Source organism: Cyanistes caeruleus, chromosome 4 (genome assembly GCF_971803275.1).
Source record: "Cyanistes caeruleus chromosome 4, bCyaCae1.hap1.1, whole genome shotgun sequence".
NCBI classification, from domain to species: domain Eukaryota; kingdom Metazoa; phylum Chordata; class Aves; order Passeriformes; family Paridae; genus Cyanistes; species Cyanistes caeruleus.
Window position 1 is genome coordinate 22017556 of NC_141704.1, and position 14679 is coordinate 22032234.

The 14679-nt window shown below is 35.5% G+C and overlaps 1 protein-coding gene across 8 annotated transcripts in view; it reads left to right on the forward strand.

Annotated features, from left to right (window-relative positions):
• The window catches only part of CADPS2 (calcium dependent secretion activator 2), a 283784-nt gene that overhangs the window by 223499 nt on the left and 45606 nt on the right, over positions 1 to 14679 (forward strand). For 4 of the 8 annotated variants that reach the window (XM_086886988.1, XM_086886989.1, XM_086886990.1 and 1 more), the window contains 4 exons: positions 1255 to 1358; positions 4914 to 5070; positions 12073 to 12214; positions 12344 to 12463. In XM_086886988.1, the coding sequence (XP_086743114.1) occupies positions 1255 to 1358; positions 4914 to 5070; positions 12073 to 12214; positions 12344 to 12463 (523 nt within the window). The remainder of the gene's footprint in view (positions 1 to 1254; positions 1359 to 4913; positions 5071 to 12072; positions 12215 to 12343; positions 12464 to 14679) is intronic. The other 4 variants (XM_086886992.1, XM_086886993.1, XM_086886994.1 and 1 more) reach the window with 1 other exon arrangement.

Below are 14679 nucleotides of genomic sequence, written 5' to 3' on the forward strand. Positions count from 1 at the left end.
AATCTGCTAATGTTCTATGTAATGATGAATGCAAAGTGGGAAGGAAATGCCAGTAGAATTTCCTGCATATGAAGATGTGTATTCACATGATTGGCTAGCCATGTGATCCATAAGCATGCACAAAAAGTGAGAAAACAGAATTCCTGAAACCCTCACTGACCTTGCCAGCTTTATAAGTTCTCTGCAAACCTGGTTAATGTGACCATACTTTATATCTGATTATATTGTACATCACTTCCATCATCCCATGATTTGTGCTTAGCAGCAAGAGTTTGTTAGGTAAACAAGCTCTAATAGCTAATGCTCAAGTTATCCCTAATGATACAAATTATGTAGCTGGACAAGTTACTTCTACTGATTAAAATATCTTTGTAAAAAACTTATTTTGGACTCTTCCCTTATCTCCTGTGAATCTTTCTGAAATCTAGTGCTATGGTTTTTTTAATTGCAAACTAATTGGTTTTTAATTTCCCGGTATTTTAGTTACATTTGATTTACCTTTGTTGTTTCCTTTCTTTTTGAAGTCTTCTGGGTAGAATGAGTGAGCTTCATGTCATTTGTAACTTTTGCATTTGTGCTTCTTTAAGGTGGAATTTTTAGTAGGCTTGTGTTAATTCTAAGATCCTTATTTCATAATGCTCCTTTTTGCTAAAGTACTGAAAAGAATGCAAATTCACCTATATTGATGGACAGCAGGTAGAAAATTAGTTATTTGAATAAATAGTTATTAGAAATGAGTTGTGTGAATTATTGTGGTTTTCATTTTTCTTATTTTTGAATATGCCTAAAATGGAATGTCTTTTTTTGATGAAACATTTGGAATTTTTCATTGCTGCAAAAGGTATGAATTTTGCTGATGACCGTAATGAGTCATCTGGAGAGAAGACATTATACTGACAATAACAAAAAAGGTCTCCACTCTCTGCTGTCTTTGTATATATGGCCTCGAAGAGAAAAAGAACTTCCTTATTGCAAAAATTCATCATCTAATACAGTGATGCACCTGTTATTTCTCACATATTAAATCAGATGATGTTTACTATGACCACTGATGCCCTTGTGAATTATTTTCTCTTTTTAGTGATCTGGACATTCAGCTCTGTTTATGTGTATTAAATTATTATCCTTAACACTTGAAATCTCTTTTTAGAAATTTGTCAGTTTGCACCATTCCCACTAATTTCTGGCATCATTTTCACTTACTGTAAATCATATTTGTAACTAAATTTTGTTTTACATTTTGTGTTCATACAGAGACCATGAATCAAGCAACACCTGCAAGAAAACTGGAAGAGGTTCTTCACCTTGCAGAACTCTGTATTGAAGTATTGCAGCAAAATGAAGAGCACCATTCCGAGGTGAGACTGTAATTGCATTTTCTGTAGAGAATGGTTTGTTCCTAGATTTTCTCTCCCCTGATGCGAACCAAGTCTGTCAAGAAATATTTTAGTTTTACTTTCTGACATATGTTTAAGGCAGTTCACATTTACAGAGTAATAGCAGACTTGAAGCTTATGTAAAGTGAAGTGAAATAAAACTCTACTTCAATTCACTTGAATGAGCTGTAGGTTTAGAGACGAAAATTAAAGAGCATAAAAAAAAGAAAGCATCTTTGTGCTGGAGGTGATGAAATGGTACGGAAAACATTCATAGCCTTATACAGTTCTTCCTTCCAACTTTTCACCCGACGTTCGGAATAGAAGGAAAATATAACTGAATGCTGGTTTTTCATCATCCTGTATAGATCCAGAGTATAGACAGAAAAATAAAAATAGTTATAATAATCTCATTCCCATCGTTCATCTTTTGATTGGAAAAGTATGCTTTTAAACTTGTGCTTTTAAAATGGCATTGTAATGTAGAAGAAATGAAATAAAACAATTTTATGTTTCTTACTTTCACATCTTTTGCTTCATGATACAGAAACCATAATAACTAGAATTCTAGCACCTCTTATCTCAAGGAATTACAAAACTTAACTTGGCCAGATACACTTGTATATATTATTGAAATTTAATTAGTAAATACAGTTTTCTAAGGTTCAGGAAATTGCTTTTAAAATGTTCACAAAAAACTCAATAAATATTTTTTTTTGAAAATTTGCAAAGGGATAAACATTATTTAGTATATATAGTTATAAAATATGATCATTCAAAACATCTGGTTTTATATCACACTATGGAATCTGTTTTTTAGCTTACATCTGTCATGTGTGAACTTGTTATAGATGTTTTATCTTATACTGAAGAAACAGCTGTTTTGATGATTTGAAATTAATTCCCTGGAGGTCCTGTTCTACACTACTGTTGCCACTGTGTTACAGTGTAATGATTACTTAATAAAATGTATACATTGTGGTCTTTGTCTTTTGAGGATCTGCATGATGGTAGGAAAATTGGACTTCTGTGTGAAAAGAGCACAGAAACAAAACCCATATCAAATCACATATATATGATTAAGCATCTCTTTTCAAAGATTGCTTTCTATACTACCTATTTGCAGTCAGAGATGTGGTGTTTTTCAGAAGAGTAAATATATTGCATGTGCCTTCAGAAGAATTTATTCATCAAAAGTTCGCAATCTAATCTAAGATACCTTGAAAAGAATGAAGATAATGCTAAGGTTGCTTTCCCCTTCCTTCATTCATGTAATGTATGTTCAATTTCAATGAAATTCAATGTTAAAATATATCTGAGAAAAAGATTGCCAAATAATACATTCCCTACTCAAAAGTGGGTATTAAGTATGGTGACTTCACATCATAATGTTATGCAAATGTTCAGTGTTTGATGCTACAGTTGATGAAAAGGATCAGTAATCTGTAAAACAATATATCACATTTTTTAATACTAGATTTTTTTTTCTTTTTTACAAATTTCGGGGATTCCCAAAGGGAAGAGAGGTATGTGATTCCAACTAAGCATTGTTTTGCTCTGCTCATACATGGAGCTGTGCACTGAACATGTAGCAAAAAGTGTTTTGATGATTTCTGGTGTTGCATAGCCACATTTATGTGTCTTCTAGAATCTAAGAACTCCATTTTTCCTTTAATCCTTTAATTTAGTCAATGTTTCTGTTCTCCTAGAATGTGTGTCACCAATTGCTAATTGCTTTTAGTCTATTATTATCCATAACAACTGTGCTGTTGCATTTAGCTCTTTTTTTTTTTTTTAATTATTCTTTCTTGCTGCCCAAGTAATGATGCATAACTCTTGAGCGAGTCAGAAGAATTTCTGTCTGGGTTCAAAGTGTCATTTACAACGAGGAAGAAAATGGAGAGAAAATATGCTCATTTTCTAGTTTTGGTTTTGCTTTGTTTTGAAATTTTGGCAATATTTTCTGAAAAGAGGGGTTTTTTTTCTTAGAAGGGTCCCCTACCAGTGCCTATATACATTTTTTTTATTTCCATGTAGTTATTTTCTAGAGTAAGGAATTTGTTCTTTTCATTAACTCCTACTTAAACAGGCTTCATTAATAAAAGATTTCTTCCACTTTGATGAAAGACTCCATTTCAAACTCTTGCCAAAGTTTTTGAAGCCTCTTCTCCTCACTATGGTTCAAAAGCTGTCATCCTTCAATCCTGCCACTGGAACACATAAAGTACTTTTCAGTAATAGCAGGGCATGCCAGCATTTCTTTAAAACCCTTTGCCAATTCATCATTTCTCCATTTGCTCCATGCCAGAAAGAACTACGGGCAGTCGTCAGAAAATCCATGATACAAATACACATTTGTAGACCACTTTACAGAAGTTGTCTTTTATTTTATGCCTTTCAGACCTGACTACATAATTCTACACCACCCAGGGCCTACATTCCATAAATGCAAGTGAAGACTTCTGTGAATTTATTTGAAGCTGAGGGGATTGAGCTCTTTTGTAGATAAAGCTACAGATGTTCCATGTTGGCAACTCCAAAATATTCAAAATTATATATTCAAAATGAGTGGCATAAGTTTGAAAGCAGTGACATCTTCCTGTGTTGCATGTGTAGGCATTTCTCAATGTCAGATGTTCTTATGAACTGAGCAAAACACTCTCAGCAGGGTTCAGTGTTCATCCTGTTTCATAAACTCCTTTCACCTTCATCTGTAACTGCAGGATCACAGAGCTCCCTCTGATCCAATGCTCAGCTCCAATACTGACATTTAAAATCCTAGATTTACATGACAATAAAAAAGTACAATAGTTATATGTCTTTAATGAAGAGCTGGCTTTACTTGCTGATATTATTCACAGATTTCTTCTCTTCTTTAAGGATTGCCTAAGAATATACATTTTTGCCAGAGAAAACATGTTCCAACATGTTCAGTTGCTGGAAATTGGTATAGACACTAGTGAACTTCTAAAGATTTATGGCATTTGCACAAGGAAAGCTGGGTGTCTTCCTCAGAAGAAGCTGACATCTTTAAGGCAAAAGTCAGAATTAAAATCACTCTCTAGATGTTAAAAATAACCCTCAGACTTCAAGGAATAAAAATTCACAATAAACCATCCTTTTTGATTACCAAATAAATTCAAAATGTATTCATAAAGATATATTTTAAAAATAAATTCATCTGCTTTAGAATTTAATGAAATCAAAAGTAACATACAGTCATTTTTTGAAGGGTGAAGCCTTCACGCTTTTCTTTGCTCTCTGAAAAAAGTTGCAGGCATTTATATTCTCTTTTTTGATTTTTTTGATGTTATATTTTTATTCTGATCATATCACCTTTCCCAAAATAATCTGTGTGATTTCTTACATTTTTTGATGCAAAGTTTTATAAAATATCTTCACATTTTTCACTTGGCCCGTTCTTCCTCCCCAAATGAGACAGGATGTGATATGTCACTCAGATGTATTCTGCCGTAGATAGAGCACATCTCTTTGCTTAGATTCATGCTTAGTAATTCTGGTTTTTCATGTTTGCAGGCATTTGCTTGGTGGCCAGAACTGCTGGCTGAGCATGCAGAGAAGTTTTTGTCTCTGTATTCTGTCGATATGGATTCAGCACTTGAGGCACAGCCACAGGACTCCTGGGACAGCTTCCCACTTTTCCAGCTGCTGAATAATGCCCTCAGAAATGACAGTAAGATCTTAATTTTTTTACATACTGTCTGGGTAAGATTTTTCAATGTACCCACACCTTAGAAATGTGTTTTTTGTGTTTTTAAATAGGATAATCCGCAAAGTAAAAGTGGCAATGCCTGTTTTTATGATATATATCCTGGTGTTCCATTTCCTGCAAGCTGAGCAGTTTCTCTCTATCCTTGTACCATTTCACTCCTTATTCTGGCAGTGCATTAACCACTTGGTATTTACAATTTGCTCAGTTTTGAGTCAATTATGTAAAAGTAGTACAAGAGGTATTGATAGTTTACATTTAATCTATATTGCTTAAAGTTGTAGTTTAGATTTCCTTCTAAGCCTTCTAAACTTCTTTCACACTAATTATGTCTGTAAAGGTGTAGTAGTGTTAGCATGAATGGAATAAAATACACACAAAAAATTTTCTGTTTGGATCCTTTGTTGAGCCAACTGCAACTTCAGAAACATTAAAATTGCCATGATGCCACTTGAGAAGGTTGCTGAAAAGGGTGCAGGAATTTTTCAATCTTAGTGCATATCTCAGAAGAGCTGGACTCCTGAAAGGTGGATTGTGCACCTCTTTAAGTGGTGTCCAACCATCTAAAATTCAGGTTAAAACTCTGAAGGCTATATTCAGATGGGATATTCAGCTTCTTCTCCTACCATCATACCTTTTCAGTTTAGGAATCATATCTCTAATTGTGATGTTGCATGCACTTAAAACAATTCTTTGGTTTCTGAAAACTGTGTAGGTATTTTACAGTAGTCTTACAAGAAGGATTTGTGACACCTGTTTTAACTTTATTGTTGTGTCATTTGTGTTCCTTTGATCTTTGGTTCCAACCTGAGAGAAGTGTTAGAAACAAACAAGGGTTGTCCTCACATGCAGGAGATTCCTTATAGGCTGCTGATTTTTCTTTCCTTAAAAAAGTAAACATAAAATAATGTTAAATTACTAAAACAGGCTTAAGAAAGGCATTCTATGAAAACTTTCTTGTTAAAGCAACTATTACAAGAATTGTAAAACTTCAACTAAAGGACATGAAACAACTGTTGTATGAAATATCACACCTGTATTCCAATTTCAGTAATTCCCTAATGGTAATAGATATATTAAATGACAGTTTCTGGCAGGTGAAAGCCATCTGGAAAATTACACACTTTTTCTTTTTCCAGAACTACTGGAAAGCAACCATGGAAATTAGTCACCTATTAATCAGAGGACATGTTTGCAAGTGGCAAGTGACCATTCTACCAGGAAGTGATTCCCAAGTGGAACATACCTCAGTGCTTATTCTTTAATTAACAGCCTTTTCACCTTGCAACTGCATAAAAAGCATTAACAAGAGTGTCCCATGCTTATATAATCAATTTTAATGCCTTCCAAGGTAAAATAAGTAATTCTGACTTTACCCTAAGTGAAAACCTTGTCCTGAAAACTATCACCTTCATAAAGATATATTTAGAAAAAGAATCTAAAAAGGGAAAAACTGGAATGTGGTCTCATGAGGATAAAAAGGCTAGTGTTAATAATTAACAAGGAGAGTGAAGTGGAGTAAATTAGCCATAATAGAGCCCACAGTGACTGGCAAAGTCACCTCTCATTATCAAAAAACTCATTAGGAAATGAAGAGGTGGAAATCCCACTGGGTTATTCTCACTCTGTGGCTATATCAGAGATTACTTTTCAGACTTCTTTCAAATGAAGAACAGTTAGGTCACCATATTGCATATTAGGTTAATCTTCACTGAAATTTGGAGGACTGACACCTGCATGTTATTCTATCTCAAGAACATTAAATGAGCTCTAAATCTTTGGTGCATGAATCAGTTTTCACATAAACCTGACATGAGAGAACTCCTAACAATAAAGAAACAATCTTACATCTACAGCATTAAAGAAAACTTGCATGTAAAACTATTTATAACTATGCCACTAAAGTATAATAAAAAAACCTTTGAGATAATGGAAATTCGTATTCATGTATGTTCAAATAATAGTGAATATGCTATTTTACACAATGTAAAAACCATGGTGCAAGATTCAAGGCGAATACTTCAGTCAATATTTAATTAATAATGAGAAAAAAATGCATTTTCCAATGTGGTGTATAATTTTTTATAAAGAGAAGGGAGGATGGGGAAGTCCTGACTGAAGCTTCTCATTTCTTTCATGAAGGGCTTCATTTTGTGTCACCCTGAGACTCTCCATTATCTTCTGACATTATTCCAAAAGGCAGAGTATATCAATGATTGCATTCCTGTTTAGTCTAACTGAAGAACTTTATAAAATGGGGAGAGGGAGGGAGGAGGATGATCTTCCTATCTTGTAAAATATTTCAGCTTTTCTTATGAGACTTAACCACAAAAAGTTATTTAAAAAATTGCATTCACTGTGGAGATGAATAATAGATTGAAGATAAACTTAATGTGTTTTTTTCAAATTGTAAATATTTGAAATAATTATTGTAGCTGCTTTTAAAATATACATTTTAATAAACTCCAGAGTTATTATTGTCCACACACAGTTATGCCTGTCTCTGTGAAGCTTTGCAGATTGTACAGTGATACAGTTCTCAACATCTCCCTGTGATATCAAAATTATTTTTTCTGGAATGAGATATTCATAAAGGGAAGAAAAACGTAGCTGTACCAGGATTGTGTCTTATTCTCTGTAATGACTGTGTTACTTTTTGTCCACAGAGCCTATAAATTATGTTGTGAAGGGGCCTGCTTTAGATGGTAATTTACTTTCTGTAGTTGTTTAATTATTCAGATTAATCTTCTGATTAATTCTGATTCTTAATCTTTTTAGTGCTCAAAAGACAGACATGTATTAATTCCTCTTCATTTAACATGGTTTGAGAGATACCTTTTAGTGGCATATGCCTCATTAGATGGAGAGTCTGCGTATTTTGCTTGTTTGAGAGGGTTTCCAACTCTGTATTCAGTATTTGATCATTTCCTTACTGAGTTTTTTCTCCAAGTGCCACTTACTGCCACTTTGTCCTGTGCTGTTGCTCAGCACTATTGCATTGCTACCTTGGCACAAACCAGTCAAAACTAGGAGTATTATGAAGGTAACTCACATTCATTCATTCTCATTCAGATATTACCCAGTGGAATGTCAGTGCACCTGCTCTAACTCTGCCAGAGTCTGCTGTAAAGGGCAGAGAGTCTGGTGAAGCTCATTTAGAACAGCAGCATGTTGAGTGTCAGCTGTTTGAAAGGAATGCTCTGACAGGTTTTGTTCCACTGCTGTTGTGGAGTGGCAAACACCACCAAAGACAGAACATCACCTTCCTGATTTGTGTACTACTTTTGGACTAGACTTTATGTGTAACATCATACCCTATCTTAAACTGCAGGGTAGAGTTAGAAGACAACTTGGATTTAAGGTCATCAGATCTGTAGGCCCGCCCCAATATCTCAAACCTTACACTTCTCACTCACTGTAGAGGGTATCTTTTCTCACATCTGGGACTCAGTCCTGTTAGGAACTGCTTTGAAATCATAACCTACCTTCAGATAAGAGCTACATGTCTTGGACACTGAGAGTTAACTCAAGCTGCATTATTCCTTTCCAGAATATCCAATAATCATTTTTCCTAATGGGACTTGTACACAAAGGTAAATTGTGCAACAGGCTGTTTCTGTAACTCAATCTTGTAAAGATTAAATAAATTTTAACCTTGCTTTCACAAAGTAAACCTGTAAAATTCGCTTTTAAAATATGTCTTATATGTAAAAATACAAAATAATTTCCATATAAATTGGGATACTTGCAATTTTTACTGCAATTTAACTAGCTGATTAAGAAATTCTCTGTGGAGGCAGAATATAAATAGCAAATGAATGGGAATACAAACTTTCTTTTCACATGTGATTGCTTGAGTTTCAATTGTTGTAAATATAATCTGGACCCTCAAGGTTTTTTCCATCTTGAAATATACTCTTTCTTATTTTGAATTTTAAAATATACCAGAAAAATTCAAGTTATCTTTTCCATAGAGTCCCTCAAAGTGCAGGATAATTACAGACTCTCTGACAGAGTGCTATTTATTTAAAGGGAAAAGAGACTCATGTTAATCTGTGTCATTCTTCCCTGCCTCTGATTCTGCAGAAGCTCTTGAGGACAGCATGACATGCTGACTCCAGGATAACTCCTGAGAACTGCCTGTATTAGTGAAAGCAGTAGAAGCCTCACCGCTTTTGTGGTACGCAGGCACAGCAAATTCATTTCCTACTTTCAGAGATGAAACCTCATTCCAGTACTGAATAACTAACTTTAGATCCATCTCTGATATTCTCTTGTCACGTTTTAATATATTTCAGCTAATATATTTCCTAATATGGAAAAAACATAATAATTTTCTTCTTCAATATTTCAAGACTATCTACTTCAGGGTTCTGTTTCTGTTCCCGTAATGTGTTTTCCTTTGATATTGCCTGTACATTACCTTGCTCTGGCATAGGCTTTCATTTTATTGTTGCTTGTATGACTATGAGATGACTCATATGAAGAGGGTGTGGGGTGTCTATATTGAAAAGACAATGGAGAATTAAGCTACACAGCCCTGAAGACAAGTGGTAGTTGAGGGATCTTAAGTGTGGCATTTCCTCAAGGATCTCTTGTTTCCCATCTGCTTTGATGCACAGGTGGTACCTTTTGGCAAGATCAATTTTAATCACAGGGTAGAGTGCCATGAGTCTGATGATACTCAGCCATATCACTTGTCCCTGTGTTTTGAGTTCTTTCCCTGCCCTGCATTAATCCTTGATGGAGATCTCCAGGTGGGTAAATCAGAGCTGCCATGTCCTGAACCCTGGGAAAACAGAATGCTCATGGAGTTGTTGATCCAAGACAGTTCTCTAGTGAGTGTGTACCCACATACACAGGGAACACCCTGGAGGTGAAGTGACAATAAGTCTTGGCATAATTTTGGAAAGTTTCACTTCCCTGTAAAGACTGGTGTCATGATGTTAGGAAAATGATTCAGCTTTTTGCATTGAACGCCTTTATTGCTTGTGACATCTTAAAATTTCATGCTGGCTTTGAAATAACAAGTCATCCTCCTGCCCATGAGGCTTCATTACTGTAATTCCCAGAGCAGTGCTTGTAGCAGAGCATTTCTGCAGTGTGCTCAGAAAACACTAAACTACAACCTTATTCCTTCAAGTATCTGTGATTGCCTGATTAATTACTGGTTCACTACAAAGCAGCAAGATTGATTTAATTGGCACAGTTGTACTCTTGTTATTTTTCAGCTCAAAGTTGCCTTGAAAACTCAGCCTAATATGCAAATTGATACCAGCAACCTTTTGTTTCTCAAAGGCAGTGCTCATCAGCAGTTTACTGTGCAACCTTTGTATTAATATCCAAATCCTCCTCAGTCATTTTTGTTGCTGATAAAAGGTGCCGTAGTTTTAAGATATATAAAACAATTATAAATAGAGAAAAATAAAACTGTTTTGAATTTCTGATACATAAATAATAAGCCAGAACTAACTAGTTAACAATTATTTTGAGGAGCACTGTAAATAATAGATCATGTTTGTAATGGACTCACAGGTACTCTCAAGGGTGAATTCTCAGGTGTTTAATAAAGACATGATCCTACACCTCTGCCTTTTTCTCAGTGGAAACCCTAATAATCTCTACCTGCTACCTAGATGCTTGTTTAAAAAAAACGTCATATATCTGATATCTCCACCCCTGTGTGGTTGGAAATTCAAGTTTGAAAATTCTTAGCAAGAAAGGCAGTTGCACAAAACCAAGAGTGCTGATCACATTGTTTCCTTGGGTAAAGGTGATTGATACAATATTTCCTATTGTTCTACAAGGATGTTTCCAAGAAAATCATTTTTTGCTTCCAGATCATTGTATGCAAGAAAAAAGTAACCTAGTGTTCAGACGTTCAGCAACAAAGGCACTTCCTTGCAATGCAAGTAGCAATAGGGGACAGAAACTTGATGGCACATTTTCCCCATAGTTTCCATCTCTCCCAGGTTCATTTTGGGCTGGGTGTCATTCCAGAATGGAAGGCAAAGTAGTTTCTGGAAGTTATAGAATTTTTTTTGACGTTAGACATGGAATGGCATTGGTAGTAGAACAAAAGGGATTATAATTTTAAAGGATGGTGTCCATGGTGAGCCCTGCGATCCGGGCTTCCTTCCAGGAGGAAGCCTCCTCAAAATGTGGTTTTGGTGTCCATCCAATCACATAAGAAGTCTGTATACTGGAATAGGTGGGAGGAGAAACCTACAAAAGAATTTAAAACAACAGAACACGGACAAGGGAAAAATAAGGTTGCCAAGGTCATGAAAATTTCTCTCTGTGCCTGAGCTTCTATGATTTCCATATGCACATGGGAATATTCTTATAGGTCCTAATAACAGTGCTAGATTAAAGGGTGAACACAGACACATTCAAAACATGAAACATATATTCCCTTGGTGGGACAGGACATTAGTGTGCTAAGAGCTAGAATTTGCTGAGAGAACACTTCAGGGAATACAACGACAAGCAGTGGTGATGGAAAACTAATTTTCAGATTTTAAGCATGTCTAGTTTGCATGTGTATGCAGTTTTTCATGTAGTAAGTCCCATCTGTGAAATAAATAATATTCTACTGCTTATGAATGGCATTCAAATACTTTTTTTTTCCTTTATTTGGATATTTTTGTCCTGTCTTGGTGTAGAAGTAATGAACAAAACTGCCAATGTTTAGATTCAGCAAAGCATATTATTAATTTTGAGAAGATGCAAAAGGGTTCTGCTTCAGTAAGTATCTTTAGTATGTATCTAGTTTTCATTACACTGACAGTCTGAAATGCACTACACTGTCCTTATGGAACACTTCATTTATCTTTTCTGAACTGTATTTCCTACACAAGTGAGATCTTATTCTTAAAATGCCTTTGTGTACTAAAACATTTTAAGATACTCTTCTTCCTATAACAAAAGGTCTGACATTTTTGTCTTTTGTTTGTTTTTCTAAAGCACTTTTGTGCAATGGAAAGTTTCACAAGCACTTGCAAGAAATTTTTGTTCCAATGGTTGTCCGCTACATTGATCTCATGGAATCATCAATTGCCCAGTCCATTCACAGAGGTCTTGAACAAGAGTCATGGCAACCTGTCAAGTAAGTGCTTTTTACAAAATCCTAACAAAGCACCTGCCTATAGCTTTCTGTCTAATAAGGGGTTGTCCCCTGTTGTCCTCTAAATATTCTATTTTTTATTGTATTCCTACATTGTTTATTTCTTCACAGGAGCATCACCAACAGTCTTCCTAATGTAGCTCTTCCAAAAGTTCCAAGTTTGCCTCTTAATCTTCCACAAATACCTAACTTTACCACACCAACCTGGATGACTTCTTTGTATGACTCCACGTGTGTATTCTTCAATAACTTTCTGACTGTATGTCAGCTCTGCATGGCCTTGCTAGTGTTCTGTGCAGCTGTATTTGGATTGCATGGTGTTTATCCTCTCTTAGCTGGAAATTGTTGTTTCTTGGGAGTGAGCCAAGCATGGACTGTTAGTGAGTTGCGCTTTCTAGTGCATTAAAGTGTAGCAGTCTTAAACCTGGTACCTTAGAAAATCAACTTGGCAAGGGTCTGCCATAGCAGGAATGATATTTAGTACTCTAAACAACCTAATGACTCTTTTGAAGTAATAAGCAGTGGGGAACCTTTTGGATGATTGATTTTAGATTGTGGTTTTGTAAAATGAGACAGCCCATTACATTTTTTGCATGGGTTTTATTAAATAATTTTATATTGGTTCTAAAAACCATTGATTATAAATATTGTCATCAGATTAAATATCTATGTTATGCAAAAATAGTAAAATATTAATAATTGCCAAGAATAGAAGTACATCCCTTTCTTTGTTTGCTTGAGAAAAAAAAAAATTCTTTCTGATTTTATCCCCATATTTCAGTGCTTTGTGGAAACATTCCATAGTTACAGGTCTGATTTCTGTGTGAGGACAAATTAATTATATGTTAGAGAAAGGCTCAAGAAACTAATTTTAGCAAAAGTTATATTAGGAAAGCATGAATGTGAATGACTTCAAAAAACACACATTCAAAGCACATTTGCTGATAATATCATTTCAAGACAAGTGTTGTCTTTTCAAGTTTTATGACAGACTCCTAAACAGCATTAGACCTATTTCTGCAAGAGTTGATACAGTCACAGAATACCATGTTAAAAGGCACCTCAAGGATCATCTCATCCAACTTTCCTTGGCAAAAGCGTGGTCTAGGATGGCCTAGCACCCTGTCCAGACAAATTTTAAAAATATGCAATGTTGGGCAATCCACCATTTCCTCTGGGACAGATTATTCCAATGGCTGATTTTCTTCATTGTGAAAAATTTCCTCTACTTTCTAATCAGAAACTCCCCAGAAGTAACTTGAACCCATTATCCCTTGTCTTTTTCATGTGACTCCTTGTAAAAAGGGAGTATTACAATTGTTGTTCTGCTGTTAATTCCCCTAAAAAGTGACAGAATTCCTCTTAATCCTTGGCTTTGGTACCTTTTGTGTTTACTATAGTAATGCTAGGTTTCTCCTGATGTGCTTATGCAAGTCATTTCAGCTTTGAATACAAACTAATTGGCCTTCTGGAACTCAAATTCCTCTCTGTTATCCCAGGGTTTTCAAAGGTCACTTTTTTTTTTAAAGAATAGCTTTCAGAGAAGATTTGCTAATCTTGGATGTGCTCTTGTAGTCTGCTTTCTACTAGCCCCATCCAGTAAAAATAAATTGTATAGATGAAATTTCATGTATTTTGAATGCTGAATTTATTTAATACAGGTTCTACTTGGAGGATTATAGTGGTAGATCTTTCCTAAATGAAACCAGAGGTTTTCATAGCATTTGGTGAGCAGTGAGGTTGACACTGGCCAGCAGCAGCTGTCATTCTGCTGCTTTTCAAGAGAAGTGGGGGTGGACAATGTCTCTTACTGTGGCTGTGACTTTTGTAAGGCCATCATCCCCTTTCAGCCACCACACATCGCACTCAGGAAGAGATCTGCCATGGTGCTGGCTCTGATGGAGGCACCCCTTCAGGTTCTTTTCCCAAAACATAGAGCTTTGAGGTTATATTTATAAAATGTGTATAAATTGACAGTCTCTATTGCAGGCAGCATTAAGTTACCATTCGCAGAATGGTCATGTATTAGGGTAAAAAAAAAAAACCAAAAAAAACCACACTGCAAGCCACTTGTTCCTCCCCCCCATACTAAGGAGTTTCCTTTTCTCTCCTGTTAATGGTGGGCTCAGTTTCTCACAGAGGAAGTGGGTCACTTCCACTATTATGTAAAAGAAAGGAGGAGGGGTTTATTTTCTCGCTCGTTTCCCATCCTATCTTTTTCAGGGAGAACACACTTACTTGTTAACTTATTCAACAAGGAGTAACCCAGTACCTTTGTTCAAATGCCTGCTAAGCAAAACCCAGAGCTTCCACAGTTTACCCTTTCAAAGTGATGAACAGCCCAGCTTAGATGGACTAGAGGGGTACACTGAATTATGTATATAGTAAGCAGAGTCATCTAATTTAGCAGTGCAATTGGACTCCTTCTCTCCACTGCTTCCCCCAAG